Below are 16,022 nucleotides of genomic sequence, written 5' to 3'. Positions count from 1 at the left end.
ATTGTTCTTTATATTTATTAGAGATTGCTTGAAGCTAACTTTATTCCTACACCTCAATACTTGGATCTTATATATATATATATATAAAAGACAAACAATGGCAATCTCAAAGACAAGAACCACCAGTTTGCAGTGTGCATTAAATACATGCTCATTGTAAATATACAATGTATATTGGTTTGAATTTAAGAGGAGGGGCCAAGTCAATTGCATTGACCTCCAGTGTTCAATTTGTGCTTATTTCATCAATCCTAAAAGGATGAAAAGCAAAGCCAGCCTCAGCAAAATTTGAACTCAGAACATAAAGATGAATGAAAGGCCACTCAGCATTTTACCCACGTTGCTAACAATCCTGCCAGCACTCTGCCTTGAAATGTGCAATGTATATTAATAGCATAAGTCGTTGCTGGTGTGGGTGTGTTTACATCCTCATAACTTAGCAGTTCAGCTAAAGAGACCAATAGAATAAGTACTAGGCTTGAAAAAAAAAAGTCCTGGAGTTGATTTTGACTAAAATCCTTTAAGGCAGTGCCCCAGCATGGTCACAGTCCAATGACTGAAACAAGTAAAAGATAAAATATAAATATAAATGGTGGTGCCCCAGCATGGCCACAGCTCGTTAGATGAAACTAGATGAAAATAATAATTAATTTTGTTGTGTCTGGGGTGGGTCATTCTGTTTTTGTGCCTTATTATTTAACACACTGGTTCAGTTTCCACTTATTTACTTCTTTATTTTTTTCTAGTTTTCTTTGCGTCTTGAAACCTTTTCCAAAGTCGTTCACTCTGTCTTTTCTCCAAGCTGCATTCTTTTTATAATTAATATATTTATATAATAAATAGTTGATATACTTCATAATGAATATATTAACGAGATGTCATATTGATTATGTGCATTGTCAAATAATGACTAATTAATTTCTATCTCTTTTGTTCCATACACTGAAGGCTTTTCACAATCCTGCTTGTTAACTCTTGTACATAAAAACCTCTTAATTACGTGGCTTCTCAAATTCTCTTTGAGATTTTCCTTTGATAAACACATTGTAGTTATTTCTCTTATATTTGTCCCATTAAGTTTTGGTTTTGCATCTGTTTGGCTGCAAATAGTTCCCGGCTGATCAGCTGTTTTTATTTCTATTTTGCCTCAGACTTTGTTCACACGTGGTGCAGAATATACCACCCGGGATACATCAACACCAAGTGAAACTTCTTCCATATCAGAACAGAGAGAGAAGCCACACACACTTGAAACTTTCTCGTACGATCACTTCAGGTAAGCATTAATGTATTAGAAATGTAAAATGCCTATCCCCTCAAACAGTAAGACACTTGTTCTTGTCCTTCTATCATGCTTTAACCTCTCATCACCAGACACAAAGTCACACCATTCAATACCACTTTGTCCCACCCACTTTAGTCAAGGGGTCCTGTTCTACAAGTTACTCAGTGACCTCACTGGTGCCGGTGCCATTTAAAAAACACTCAGTACACTCTATAATGTGGTTGGTGTTAATAAGCAGTAAAAACCATACCAAAGCAGACACTGGAGCTTGGCATGGTTCTCTAGCTTATTAGATCTTGTCAAACCATCCAACCCATGCCAGCATGGAAAACAGATGTTAACCCTTTTATTACCAAATTCATTTTGAGATGCTCAGTGCTTCTTTCAATTAATCTTAAATATAACAAAGAATTTAGTAAACTAACTTAGTTATCATTAAGCTAGTGTTTTAAGAACATAAATTGTGACTAAGATTTGGTGGAAGATTTTAATTGAGAACTTTTGAAAACAAGACATTTGTACTTGAGAGCCAGAGGTGCTTTCAGCCAGGTTGGTATCAAAAGGGTTAAATGGTAATGATGATACCTGCATGGGGCTGTTTCCAATTCATATATCTCTATAAACTCTCCCTCTTTCTTTCTTTCCCACTCCCTCCTATTTCTAGTCATATGTTTGTCTTACTATTTACTAAAATACTTTCCTTCAGCTCTAATCTTCTAATTTCATAATCAACATTACCATATTCTTTCTATTTTCAAAGACACAGAGCACTTCTAAGTCTTGCCAACTGAGCTGCATCTGTATCGTTAAAGATCACTAATAATTTTTTTTTTTTTTTAATGACCACTACCATCATCAAATGGATTTAAAAGCAAATTCTACTCCTAGCTACATCATCATCTTCATCTACCAAAAGCTTTGATTGGTTGATATTACTGCAATTATCATGATGGACTTTCTAAGTCCATCATGCATCATTTAAAACCTTAAATCTTGTCTCTGTTGATACACATCTCATAGGTGTACCATTAGTTGTAGAATGTATTTTAAGACTAATCAAACAGCCAGAAGTCATACCTTTTCAAACTGTTGCCCACATGTTAACAAAACCATCCTGAATTTCATTGTGTTACCCTCTCATAGAGACACAAGCTATTCCTGCCCTGAGCATTTACTATGAGCCAGACTGGGTCATTTCCGGGCTGATAACCTTCATCCTAGACTCACAGTTCCTCGACTCAATGAGGAACTATAAACAGCTAAAATCTTGGTTTGGAGTCTGTAATCTTATTATTGCAGCCACTTTCAGTCTCAACTGTGGAATAAATTCTATGGACAATATGCCAAATTCCAATTAACAGAAATTAGTCTTATGTCTTGTTTAACAGGAGTAAAAATGTATTTAATTCCAAGTTTCACATGAAAATGGAACATTTGTGACAAAATTCTCTTTGTAATATCAAACATGACTGTCGGGTTATTGTGAATAAAATTAAATTGAATTTGTGAAAATAGCCTCGTCTGGCACCTGTGTCGGTGGCACATAAAAACACCATCCGAGCGTGGCCGTCTGCCAGCCTCGTCTGGCACCTGTGTCGGTGGCACATAAAAACACCATCCGAGCGTGGCCGTCTGCCAGCCTCGTCTGGCACCTGTGTCGGTGGCACATAAAATCACCATCCGAGCATGGCCGTTCGCCAGCCTCGTCTGGCACCTGTGTCGGTGGCACATAAAATCACCCACTACACTCTCGGAGTGGTTGGCGTTAGGAAGTACATCCAGCTGTAGAAACACTGCCAGATCTGACTGGCCTGGTGCAGCCTTTGGGCTCCCCAGACCCCAGTTGAACCGTCCAACCCATGGAAAGCGGACGTTAAACGATGATGATGATGAACTCTGGTATGGCTATGTGGTTAAGTTTGCTCTCAAACCCTGGCATTTTGGGTTCAATTCCACCTCATGGTATCTTGGACAAATGCCTTCTGCTATAGATTCAGGATGACTGAATCCTTGTTAGTGGACCTGGTAGACATACACTCAAAGACACTCCTTTGTGTGTGTGTTGTTGTTGTTGTTGTGTTGGCATCACACCTTAATTAAAAATGAATGTCATCATTGCATAAGGTGTGTCCCTAATTTCCAGTTCTTCCCAGAAAATATGTCCAGCCATGGAGTAATATTACCTTGCTTGAAAAGAGGTGAGGGTCATGACTGGAAGGGGCATCCAGCTGTACAAAATTCACCTTAAAAAATTCTGTTTGATTCATGGAAGCATAGAAAAGTGGTTGTTAAACTGAAGATTTGTAAGTCTGAGAGATATTAAAGCACTAATATTCCAGAATGTAATTAATTTTGGGTTTTTTCTATTGTTCAGACCACCTCCCAAGAGAACAATGACAAGAACCATCTCAACTGCCAAGAAAAAACGACAAGATGATTTGTGGCGCTACTCAAAAGAACCAATTAAACAAGCCCTCCTAAAGAAAATTGCTGGTAAAGAAGATTTGAATCAGGAGGCTTGCGAATGTTTCTTATATATCCTTTTAACCAGGCATGTGCCATCAGTAATTACCCAGGGTAGACAGTTGGTGATCTTTATGCAGTAAAACACACAAAAAATAAGCAAAACACAGGTGTGCGACTGAGTTGTAGGCAGGTTTACTTCTGCCTTTATAGCAAGTAAAGAAAACGGTGTTGTAGGAGTGTACGCAGCACATGTACTACAGCAGTCCTATGTGTAGTTTAAATATTGAGATTGAAAGGCAGGGGGGAATTATGCCTACCTAATCTACAAAAAAAGTCAAATTTTTGTATTTTATGCAAAGTAACAAGAGTAACCTTCATAATTTTATTGCATTTGGTGCATATTTTGCCATAAAAGGAAAATGTTACTATCGATCTATTTTATTCAAGGTAGGCACTGCGTACCTTGTCTACTTAGGCAGCATGTTCCTGGTATCCAGCTATAGAAAATCTGCCTCAACAAATTCCATCTGACCAATGCAACTGGAAGGATATCCAGCAAGCAATATGAAACCATTATTATATGCTAATTTAGCTAATTTTGTCAAGCTCCCTTTTCAGTTTGTAAGATAGAAATTTAAATGTAATAAAATGTTTTAAAAGAAATTTAAAGTGCCTACATTATAACTGTAAACCTACTTTTGGGTCCCCCTGTATAGACAAGAAGCTTTTTTTAGTTTCTGTCTCACAACCCATTCACAAAGCTTCGGTTGGCCCAGAGCTGTAGCATAAGACACTTTCCCAATTTGCTGCAGTGTGAGACTGAACTCAAGATGGCATGGTTGGGAAGCAGTCTTCTCAACCACACAGCCACACCTGCACAACATCATTCAACATCCACCTTCCATGCTGGCATAAGATGGATAATTTAAAAGTCTTTAAAAAGTTAGCAGCATTAATAAGAAATAAATATCATATCTTGAGAAAAAAAAAACTGTTTATTCCTTGACTGTTGTTTACCGATTCTAAAATACATGGGAGACCATCCAAGTCGGAAAGGTAGACCTCTGAATGAATTAACAGATGAAATTTTCAAAATAGCATTGAAAGTGGTAAGTACAACACATTCCTTCTTTCTTTCTTTCTTTCTTATTATTACTTTGGATTGACAGAATCGCTTGAGCATCAGACAAAATGGCATGTGATATATAGTTACAGCCCTTTATGTTCTGATTTCAAGTCCTGCCAAACTCAGCTTTGCCTTTCATCCACCTAGGGTCAATAAAAGATACAAGTACTGGAATTGGTATAACCTAACTTCTCCCCTCAAAATTTCTTGCCTTCTTCTTATAGTAAACAAGATTATCATCATCATCATTAACGAGGCACCAAATCGGTGAAATCGTTAGCAATGCTAGAGAAAATGCTTAACATTTTTTCCTGCCTTTTGTTCTGAGTTCAAATTCCACCAAGGTCAACTTTGTCTTTCATCCTTTCGGGGTTGATAAACTAAGTACCAGTGGAACATTGGGGCGGATGTAATTGACTTGCATCCTTCCCCAAAATGCCAGGCCTTGTGCTTATAGTAGAACGAATTATTATTATTATTATTATTATTATTAAAGGCAACACTCTAGCCAAGTCATTAGCATGCTGAGCAAAATGCTTAGCAGCATTTCGCCAGTCTTTACGTTCTGAGTTCAAATTCAGCTGAGGTTGACTTTGCCTTTCAACCTTATGGGGTTCAAAAAGTAAGTACCAGTTAAATACTGGGATCACTGTAATTGACTATTCCCCTTCCCAAAATTTCAGGCCTTGTGCCTATAGCAGAAAGGATTATTATTATTGTTGTTGTTACTATTTAAGGCAATGAGCTGGCAGAATCATTAGCATGTCGGGCGAAATGCTTAGCAGTATTTCATCTACCACTATGTTCTAAGTTCAAATTCTTCTGAGGTTGACTTTGCTTTTCATCCTTTCAAGGTCGATTAAATAAGTACCAGTTACGCACTGAGGTCATTGCAATTGACTTAATCATTTCCTCCAAATCTGAGACCTTGTGCTTCCAGCTGAAAGGAGTATTACTATTATTATTATCATTATTATTGATAATAATATTATTAGTGGATTGGCAAAATCGTCATAAGAAATTCCTTGTGGTATCTCTTTGAAATCTTTACATTCTGAGTTCAAATCCCATCGAGATCAACTTTGCCCATCCCTCTATCATATTTTAGCTTCTCAATACCTTGCATGAAACCACCTCTTTTCTCTAATGAAAAGACCCACTCAGTTGGTTCTTTTTGTTGTCTTGTGAGTTGGTAGGTGACGCCATTAGTTCTGGTGCCACACATAAAAACCACCCCATACACTATATAAAGGTGGTTGGCATTAGGAAGGGTGTCCAGTCTTAAAATCCATGCCAAATCAGAAAGTAGAACTGAACACAGTTCTCTGGCCTATTGAATCCAGCCAACATATCCGACCGATACCAGCATGGAAAAACGACTGTGAGACACCGCCTTCTTCTTCTATAATGTTGTAGCTCTTACTTTTAGGGAAATATTTGAGATTTTATTTTCTTGGCATCTGTTCTGTTCTATTTACTTTTTTACATTATTTTCCCTCTTTTTTTACCCCTTCTATTCCAGGAAATCCTTCGAGATGAAGTGTACTGCCAAATAATTAAACAATTGACTGACAATAAAAACAGGTAAATACTTTCATTTCTTTTATCTTTTACTTGTCTCAATCATTGGACTGCAGCCATACTGGGGCACTACCTTGAGTTTTGCTTACAGCACCTACGTCTCTCAAATTGCCACAAGTATTAACCAGGCTTGACATTGATTCACTTTTATTATTTTTTTTACCTGATTCAGTGAGGGCCAGCCTCTAAGACAAGTTATTCCCAGATTAATAATTTGGCCCAAATGTTTGCAACAAAGTAAACCCTTCAAAAGTCACTTTAGATCCAGGTGGTGATGTTTTAGCCAGAAAACAGATTAAGCTTATTACCCAAGAACATGGGTGCAGCCATCTGGTTCGCCAGCCCTCAGTTAAAATCGTCCAACCCATGCTAGCATGGAAGGCGGACGTTAAACGATGAACAAACAAGTGGAGGTCGGAAGACATCACACAATTCAGATGAGGTTCAGTGTGGATTTCTGAAGTCTAAATGACCAGTTTATGTAACGCTGGATGAAACCATTTTAAAACCTTTCAACAGGAAATTGGTTGGAAACAACCATGTCTTTTACATGTCTGTGAGCAGGCTACAGCTGGAAATCCAAGGAAGGTGGTTTAAATGTAGCTAACACTTGATTTGATCTAATTTCAGCTCATGAGCTGTGGCCATGCTGGGGCACCCTCATTTGCTACAAATTTATTGATAGTTTCTTTTCCATTTACACAAGAAGATCAATTCATCTTAAGTGACTTACATATTCATATCAGACTTGAATTAATCAAGTGTGATTAACGAGCATTCATCTGAAAGTTGTTCTCCAACGACAAAACACAACAGGAATTTACATATTCCTGTTGAAATCTGCTGGAATGTATAAAGAATCCACATGTCTGTTATTGTTCTGATTCTTGCTGTTCACCATTTATAGACTGACTTATTGGTTTGGCAGACATCAGTAAGAATCGTCAAATAATTTGTTTGCTGAATTCTATAAATAAAAGCCGAAAACTCATTTTAGATTCATTGGTCTCAAGACACAACAATGTTGAAACACTGCTTGTCCTCAAGTCTACTTATACTAATGATCTGAGTATGATATGAAGCCACATTTGTCTTGAAGAAGTTGTTCTCCACTGATGAAATATAGCAGCCATTTAACATATTCATTTACAAATCTGCTGGAACGTAACAAGAATTAATATCAATGTCATCATTGTGATTCTTGCTGTTCACCACGACAATTTATTTAATTTTTGAATACTGGAACCAGCCTGTACACAACATGATTTGACAATAACATCAGGAATATGAGCTAAACTTTCACAATGTGTGTAGGGGTGGGGGATCTCTTGTTCAACAACAAAGATTGAGTTGTCTGATCTCAACTGAATTGCCTGCCCTTGAATTAACATGTATGACATAGTACATGCACAACAAAGGATATATCTGTTGAATTCCAGGTACAACCCACCCAATAGGCTTCCATGCAGTTTCCATCAACCCAATTTCACTCACTGATGCTACTGACAATAACATTTACCCAAGAAGTCACTCAGTAAGATTGAACCCATGACCCCATGGTTTCTTAACCATTCAGCCCCACTCCACCTACCACTTTGCATCTGACCAAATCTTTGATGGATCATGTAAAAGTTGTCTCAGGTGATTTCGTAATAAAAAAATCCATTGAATTTCCTTTCAGATTGGGTGAAGAGCGTGGATGGGAACTAATGTGGCTTGCCACTGGTTGCTATGCTCCCAGTAATGTACTGCTGAAGGAACTCACGTTGTTCTTGAGATCACATATTAATCCACTCGCTCATGACTGCCTGCAGCGATTACAGAAAACTTTAAGGTAAGCAAATATGCAACGTTCTTTCCATGTTACATCAACTGCTGTACACACACACACACACACATATATATTTCTTTATTGCTCACAGGGATCTAAACATAGAGGGGAGAAACAAGGACAGACAAAGGGATTAAGCCGATTACATCGACCCTAGTGCATAACTGGTACTTATTTAATCGACCCCAAAAGGATGAAAGGCAAAGTTGACCTCAGTAGAATTTTAACTCAGAATGTAAAAACAAACAAAATACCGCTAAGCATTTTTCCCAGTGTGCTAACAATTCTGCCAGCTTGCTGCCCTCTCACATGTATGTATGTGTGTATATATATAAATATATACAAAGTATTGGAATTGTTGCTGTGGTAACAGTGCTAAAGTATGCGGAGGGAAGCTGTTTGGCGTAGATTAACATTGATATCTGTCATGTATGCACACTAAGTTGTAACATTCTTGCTCACTTCTGTTGTTTATAGCAATGTTTGGAAGTAAAATGTGTAGAGTATGCTTGTCTGAATAAGATCAGGTTTCTGCTGTGCAGGGCCTCCTTAATTGCATTGAGGAAGACAGAAACTGTTTGAAAATAGTCATAACAGGAGACGAATTGCGGGTCAATGGTGATGACCCTGAAAGCCAGATTTTAATGCACAGAAGTTCTCTGCATTAAGATCTGACATATAAGATCTTTCTCTACCCTGATGATGGGGACTCATATTGTGATAAACTACATCTACCAACATTATTAAGGATCTCCGAGCCCCTAGAAACAGCTGTTGTACTTATAACACCTTACTTCCTCCCCTTTAATATTCTCTGTCGTTTGTACTCTATGTAAGTTAGAACTATTTACATCTATAGATTCGTACATAAAATTCATCATCTGAAAGTCTCCACCCTTTGCTTTTTCTCGTTTTGCCTGTATACATATTTTGTATTTCATACCCAAATTATTATATTTAATGTGTCTGATTGTTTATCTGCATAATTAACTCTAGACCCACTCAACTTGATCCCTTTTATAGCCTTTCTTTACCCCGTGGAATTGATCCCCTGTAAAGACATCAGAGTCTAACTTACATTATTTACATTTGACGGATATTTGTCCTCATCTTGTTAACACAATGTTTCAGCCGATACACCCTCCAGCCAAGTTCGTTTCCCGGCAGCGACCTGATTGATAATAGTAATAATAATAATGATAATAATAACAACATTGAAAAATACCTTAGGAATGAGAACCCAGGTTCGAAATTTCCTCAAGACACCTGATGAAGGCTGGAGGGTAGATCAGCCGAAACATTGTGTTAACAACAAACAAGATGAGGACAAATATCCGTCAAATGTAAATAATGTAAATAAAGTACATAATTCCTCATCTCTTAAATATAGAACTGTATTATCAGAGTCTAAGTTTGAAACATCTGTGTGGAGAATCTCTGGATCTCATCTGTGAGAACTATATATATATATATATGTGTGTGTTTGTATACACGTACATATATATATATAAACCAGATTTTCTTATGCACAAAAATCAAATGTAAAGAGGGAAACATCTCTCAGCTGCTTGATACTTTGAAAGCAGGGATAAAGAATATTAAAACATGTTATTTCCATTTTCCAGAAACGGTACCCGTAAATATCCTCCCCATCATGTTGAAGTGGAGGCTATTCGTCACAAAACAACCCAGATTCTTCACAAAGTATATTTCCCTGATGATACTGATCAGGTAAGCGGGTTAAAATATTATTTTATTTTTTTTACTTATTGCCATCATTGGACTCTGGCCATGCTGTAGCACCACCTTGAAGGATTTTAGTTGCACAAATCAACCGCCATACTTATGTTTCTTTAAGTCTGGTATTTATTGTATCAGTTTCTTTTGCTGCACCACTAAGTTACAGGAGATGTAAACAAACCAATAACGGTTGTCAAGCAGTGTGGAACAAACATAAACACACACACACACATGTATACACATTGGTCTACCAAATCTACTTAGAAGGCATTGGCAACCCAGGGCCATAATAGAAGAAACTTGCCTAAGATGTTGCACTGTGGGATTGAACCCAAAATCATGTAGCTGCAAATTGAATTTCTTAACCACATCATTATGGCTTGGATAATGTATTTGACATTAAAATAAATCACTTTAGTTAATCAACTAAATTCTGTAATAATCTGGGGGTTTTTTTCTCTCTTTTTTTAACCTTTCAGGCCTTTGAAGTTGATTCAAGTACCAGAGCCAAGGACTTCTGCCAAAATATTGCCCAGAAACTTCGCCTTAAATCCTCTGAAGGTTTCAGTTTGTTTGTCAAAATTGCAGACAAAGGTAAACAATTCACATATTACTGCTTTGTTACTTACTTCTTGCTGTGTCTGTGGAACAAGTCTTAATTTCTAAATGTCATATTTCAACAGAAATATGGTAACAAAAGGGTTAACAAACTTTAAATATCTTTACTAAAACAGAAGCATAGACATAAGAAAAATCATACAAATTATTAAGAAAATCATTACATGATGAGGGAAACCAAATATTGTCTGATTTAGTTATACTAATTCTATGATAATTAGTAAAATTAGATACAGTGTAAATTTTATCTTATTACACTAATCCTTTGATTAATTAGTAAAATTAAACAGTCTTGTTAAGCTAATTACATGATAATTAGTAAAATACTAATTACTGCATAATTATTGTTTTATTTCAGTCATTAGTGTCCCAGAAGGAGATTTTTTCTTTGATTTTGTTCGTTATTTAACTGATTGGATACGCAAAGCAAGACCTGCTCGTGAAGGTAGGGATTCAAAACAGTTTCTTTGCTATTTTAATTTTGTAAATTTTAAAATGTTTTTTTTTTTTTACTTGATTACTTTGGATGAAAGGATGCAACCCATGGTCCTTCTCGAAGTCTCTTGGAAACTTCAGCATCACGGGTCCTGAATACTAGAAAGATTTGACCCCACATTCTTTATATTAGAAACTACAGTACCATGAGCCTTAAGCTAAAGACTTGAGCATCATGTGTCCTTGATATTGGAGAGACTTCAGCTTTGTTGGTCCTTAATGCCACAAAAACTTGAAGTTAATTAGCCATTAACGCTAGACTTGGGTCTTAAGGGTCCTTAATACTAGAAACTTGGGCCCCACAAGTTATTACAATTTAGAAAATATTAGCTTTTATTATGGAGAGAAACAAAGGGTTCCAAAACAGAATTCGAACAAAATCAGAACAGAGATAAGGACATACCTTAAGTTGAATCAATTTTGAAGGGACCTAAATCATTTTAAGTAAAGAAAGGTCACTGGATGTATATATAAACGTTTGAACCCTTGACTTGTAATATACAATCAAGTATATCTATCACAATCTTCTTTAGTCTGCTAGTCTCATATTTTTTATTTAATTTTCTCCAGGAACAGTCTCCCCATTTACTTACCAAGTATTCTTCATGAAAAAGTTATGGACCAACACAGTTCCGGGAGTGGATGTAAATGCTGACACTATCTTTCATTATTTCCAGGTGAGTGTTTTCAGGTGAAAACTGTAAATTTTATTGGGAGGGGGAGTGTTTTTTCTTTTTTTTTTTTGAGGGAAAACAGTAAAGTATCTTAATGGAAAAAAAAATACACAGAAGGAAGGGAAATAGAATGTCTGACACTCATGTTTAAGAGCTGAGAACAGTCTTCAAGCAGGAAGTGGAACCATGTTTCAGATCCCTCTTGCTTAACAAAATAACAATTTTCAGGTTGTTGTTGTCTTTTAGTATCAGGTTCAAAATTTCCCCAAGACACCTGATGAAGGCTGGAGGGTATATCAGCTGAAACGTTGTGTTAATAACAAACAAGATGAGGACAAATAGCTGTCAAATGTAAATAATGTACATAATTCCTCATCTCTTAAATATAGAACTGTATTATCAATAATTTCCTTAACTGTAAAGAGTCTAGGCTTTGCTCATTTACCAGTTGAAGTTTTGAATCACTCACATACTTGTTTCATTGTAAAAATCTATTTTTCCAATTAAAAATGAAAGTAAGCAACAGTTATTGGGGACATCCTTATCAATGAATCATAAGCACACTCTGCAACAAAACTGCAACGTGGATCAGTTGCCTAATTTGAATATTTTATCTGCTTTATTTATATGTGTTGTCCATTACCACTTTAACGGGAATCTGGTAGAGATTGCGTTTAGGCTATTTCTGGTACACCAGGAACATGATGCCACAGGGTTAATTCAGTAGGAATAAATAAGCATTGCATTTGATAGTAATCTGAAAATTAAAGGGTTAGACAACTGTAAATAGTTTTTAAAATCTGAAGATAAAAAAAAGATTCATGAATTTTCTCTTTTTTGCAGGAACTTCCAAAATATCTTCGGGGTTATCATAAGTGCACTAAAGAGGATGCTGCCCTGTTAGCCTCTCTGATCTACAGAGTCAAATACATTGACGACAAAAGCCAACTACCAAGCATTTCGTAAGTTAAATTTCTTCACATTTGTCTTTTACTTTTCAGAAGTTGTCATGGATGTAGCATGCAATTTATGGAAGAATCTTCGTTATATTCAATAGGCGCAGGAGTGGCTGTGTGGTAAGTAGCTTGCTTACCAGCCACATGGTTCCAGGTTCAGTCCCACTGCGTGGCACCTTGGGCAAGTGTCTTCTACAATAGCCTCAGGCCAACCAAAGCCTTGTGAGTGGATTTGGTAGACAGAAACTGAAAGAAGCCCATCATCATATATGTATATATATATATATATGCGTGTGTTGCATGTGTATGTGTGTTTGTCCCGCCAACATCACTTGACAACCAATGCTGGTACATTTATATCCCCGCAATCTAGTGGTTCGGCAAAAGAGACCAATTTAATAAGTACTAGGCTTACGAAGAATAAGTCTCAGGGTCGATTTGCTCGACTAAAGGCAGTGCTCCAGCATGGCCACAGTCAAAAGAAAAAAAGAATTATTTCTAATTTACATTTTTTTCTCATTTTGATATTTACTCTTATACTTGTTTCAGTCATTTGACTGTGGCCATGCTGGAGCACTGCCTTTAGTCGAACGAATCAACCCCAGGACTTATTCTTTGTAAGCCTAGTACTTATTCTATCGGTCTATTTTGCCGAACCACTAAGTTACGGGGACATAAACACACCAGCATTGGTTGTCAAGCGATGTTGGGGGGACAAACACAGGCACACAGACATACACACATATACGTATATATATATATATTATATATATATATATGACGGGCTTCTTTCAGTTTCCGTCTACCAAATCCCCAAGGTCTTGGTCGGCCTGAGGCTATAGCAGAAGACACTTGCCCAAGGTACGACGCAGGGGGACTGAACCCGGAACCATGAGGTTCGTAAGCAAGCTACTTACCACACAGCCACTCCTACACCTATTTGTTCAGATTTCTTTCAAATCTTGTCCCAAAATTGATATCTTAAGAGAAACATAAAACTCTGTAGTCTTTTAGAGGCTGTCCATTTATAGTGCCACTTGGTGGCATTTTGTCTATCCTTGCATTCTGAGTTCAAATTCCGAGTTCAGCTTTACCTTTTATCCTTTTGAGTACTGGGGTCAAAGTCATTGGCTCAACCCCTCCCAAAATTGCTGCCCTTGTGGCAAAATTTGAAACCATTATTATTATTATTACAATTATTGTATTCGCTTTCAGGAAATCCCTCAGGGACTACATTTCTTCTGATTTAATAAGAGCACAGTCCCCAGATGATTGGAAGAAGGTAAGCATTATCATTTTTTCTTAACATAGCTCTTTATATATATGTTTGCATGCACGATGGTTGTGTAGTTTAAAATCTTTGCTTCACAACCATGAGTTTCCAGGTTCAATCTCACTGTGCAGTACCTTGAGCAAACATTTTCTACTACAGTCTTATTGCAGTCAATGTCCTGTGAGTGAATTTGGTTGATGGAAACTGTAGGAAGCCTATCATGTGTATGTATGTAAACGTGCATGAATATTAATATTCCACGGCTTCAGTTGCACAAAATAGTGTCCTGAAGTTTGTATTCCTTGTCATTATAAACCAGTCACTCTACACTTTGAAAGACAAGCGGGATAAAAATATCCCTTATTTGAAAATAGTTAAGGGTTAGCAACAGGAAGAGCCCCTGACTGTAAAACAGTGCCTCATATATGTTATGGTCCACATATGTTAGGCGGCGAGCTGGCAGAAACGTTAGCGTGCCGGGCAAAATACTTAGCAGTATTTCGTCTGTCGTTACATTCTGAGTTCAAATTCTGCCAAGGTCGACTTTGCCTTTCATCCTCTCGGGGTTGATAAATAAAGTACCAGTTTCGCACTGGGTCGATGTAATCGACTTAATCTCTTTGTCTGTCCTTGTTTGTCCCCTTGTGGGTAGTAAAGAAATGTATATGTTATGTCCACATCCATGCTTGAAGGGGAAAACAAACATTAAATAAACACATACTTTATATTCCTGTCTTCTGTATCTCTTGTACATATATCACCTGATCAACCTGACTCTCAGGTGTTGTTATACATCGCTGGTCATGATGCGCTTTGCATTGTTTTAGCTTTCGAATGACACCATCCCACTGCAAAGGCAAGCAGGTCAATAGTCCTCACCTGACCAGAAGATTGACCATTGCAGGGTGAGCTGTTTACAGCTGAGTGAACTGGAGCAATGGGAAATGGTATTTTGCTCAAGAAAACAATGCACTGCATGGTCTTTGAAATGAACTCACGGACAAGTGATTGGGAGTGCAATGCCCTAACCACTAGGCCACATGAGAGAGAGAGAGAAAGACAGGGGGAGGGTAAGAAATCATTGGTCAACCTATTTATGGTTGCATGTGTCAGAACTTATTGTAGCAGGTTTTAATAGATGGATGCTTTTCCTGTTGTCCACCTTCACCTGTTTCCAAGATTTCACAAAGAGCATTTCTTGTAAGACAGATTATATCTGGTCAAAGAAAATCTGCCTCAACAAATTCTGTCCCACCCATGCAAGCATGGAAAAGCGAAAGCTAAATGTTGATGATGATGATGATGATGACATTTAAGCCTAATCATAAATACTTATTGAAATTTACTTCTACAGCAAATAATATCACATTACAATGCCGCTGCTGGAATGACTGACCAAACGGCTAAAGTTGAGTTCCTCAAGAAAATTGCCACCTGGCCAACATTTGGATCTGCTTTCTTTGATGTTAAAGTGAGTTTCTCTATTTTATATTTTTAGTTTTAAAATCTCAGAAAAATTTGTCACTTTTGATATTCTAAACTTGATAATTCAACTCATCATTAATGTTGAGAGAATATGGTAATTAAATTAGAATTTCTTAATTACCTTTTATAGTTTGAAACCTGTTCAGTCTAGCTGTAAAAGAAGAAAAAATTCTAAACCTTGAGATGAAACAGAGTTGAGAATTTATAATATTCTACTTCAGAGCGTTCATCATGCCCAATATACATAAATCTATGTTATATACACTCTTCCCAAATACAGTGATACCTCGCAGTACAAGTTTAATTCATTCCATGACCGAGCTCGTCTTACGATCTACTCATTTTACAAATTAATTTTCCCCATTGAAATTAACTAAAATATAATTAATCCGTTCCAGGCCTACAAAACCACTCAAGAATAATTTTTTATGGGTTTTAACACAGAAAAGGCATAGTTACAAGTAAAATGACAATTATAAAACAGAGAATGCA

The 16,022-nt window shown here is 36.9% G+C and overlaps 1 protein-coding gene across 1 annotated transcript in view; it reads left to right on the top strand.

The window, feature by feature from the left end:
- LOC115214969 (myosin-VIIa) overlaps nt 1–16,022 on the top strand; it is a 57,082-nt gene that overhangs the window by 35,727 nt on the left and 5,333 nt on the right. The window contains exons 15-26 of the mRNA XM_029784066.2: nt 1,152–1,276; nt 3,660–3,820; nt 4,769–4,860; nt 6,400–6,461; nt 8,140–8,292; nt 9,915–10,020; nt 10,509–10,623; nt 11,006–11,092; nt 11,713–11,819; nt 12,660–12,778; nt 13,988–14,054; nt 15,400–15,516. Of these exons, the coding sequence (XP_029639926.2) occupies nt 1,152–1,276; nt 3,660–3,820; nt 4,769–4,860; nt 6,400–6,461; nt 8,140–8,292; nt 9,915–10,020; nt 10,509–10,623; nt 11,006–11,092; nt 11,713–11,819; nt 12,660–12,778; nt 13,988–14,054; nt 15,400–15,516 (1,311 nt within the window). The remainder of the gene's footprint in view (nt 1–1,151; nt 1,277–3,659; nt 3,821–4,768; nt 4,861–6,399; nt 6,462–8,139; nt 8,293–9,914; nt 10,021–10,508; nt 10,624–11,005; nt 11,093–11,712; nt 11,820–12,659; nt 12,779–13,987; nt 14,055–15,399; nt 15,517–16,022) is intronic.

Source organism: Octopus sinensis, linkage group LG8, assembly GCF_006345805.1.
Source record: "Octopus sinensis linkage group LG8, ASM634580v1, whole genome shotgun sequence".
NCBI lineage: Eukaryota > Metazoa > Mollusca > Cephalopoda > Octopoda > Octopodidae > Octopus > Octopus sinensis.
This window is presented reverse-complemented; position numbering and strand designations above follow the sequence as displayed.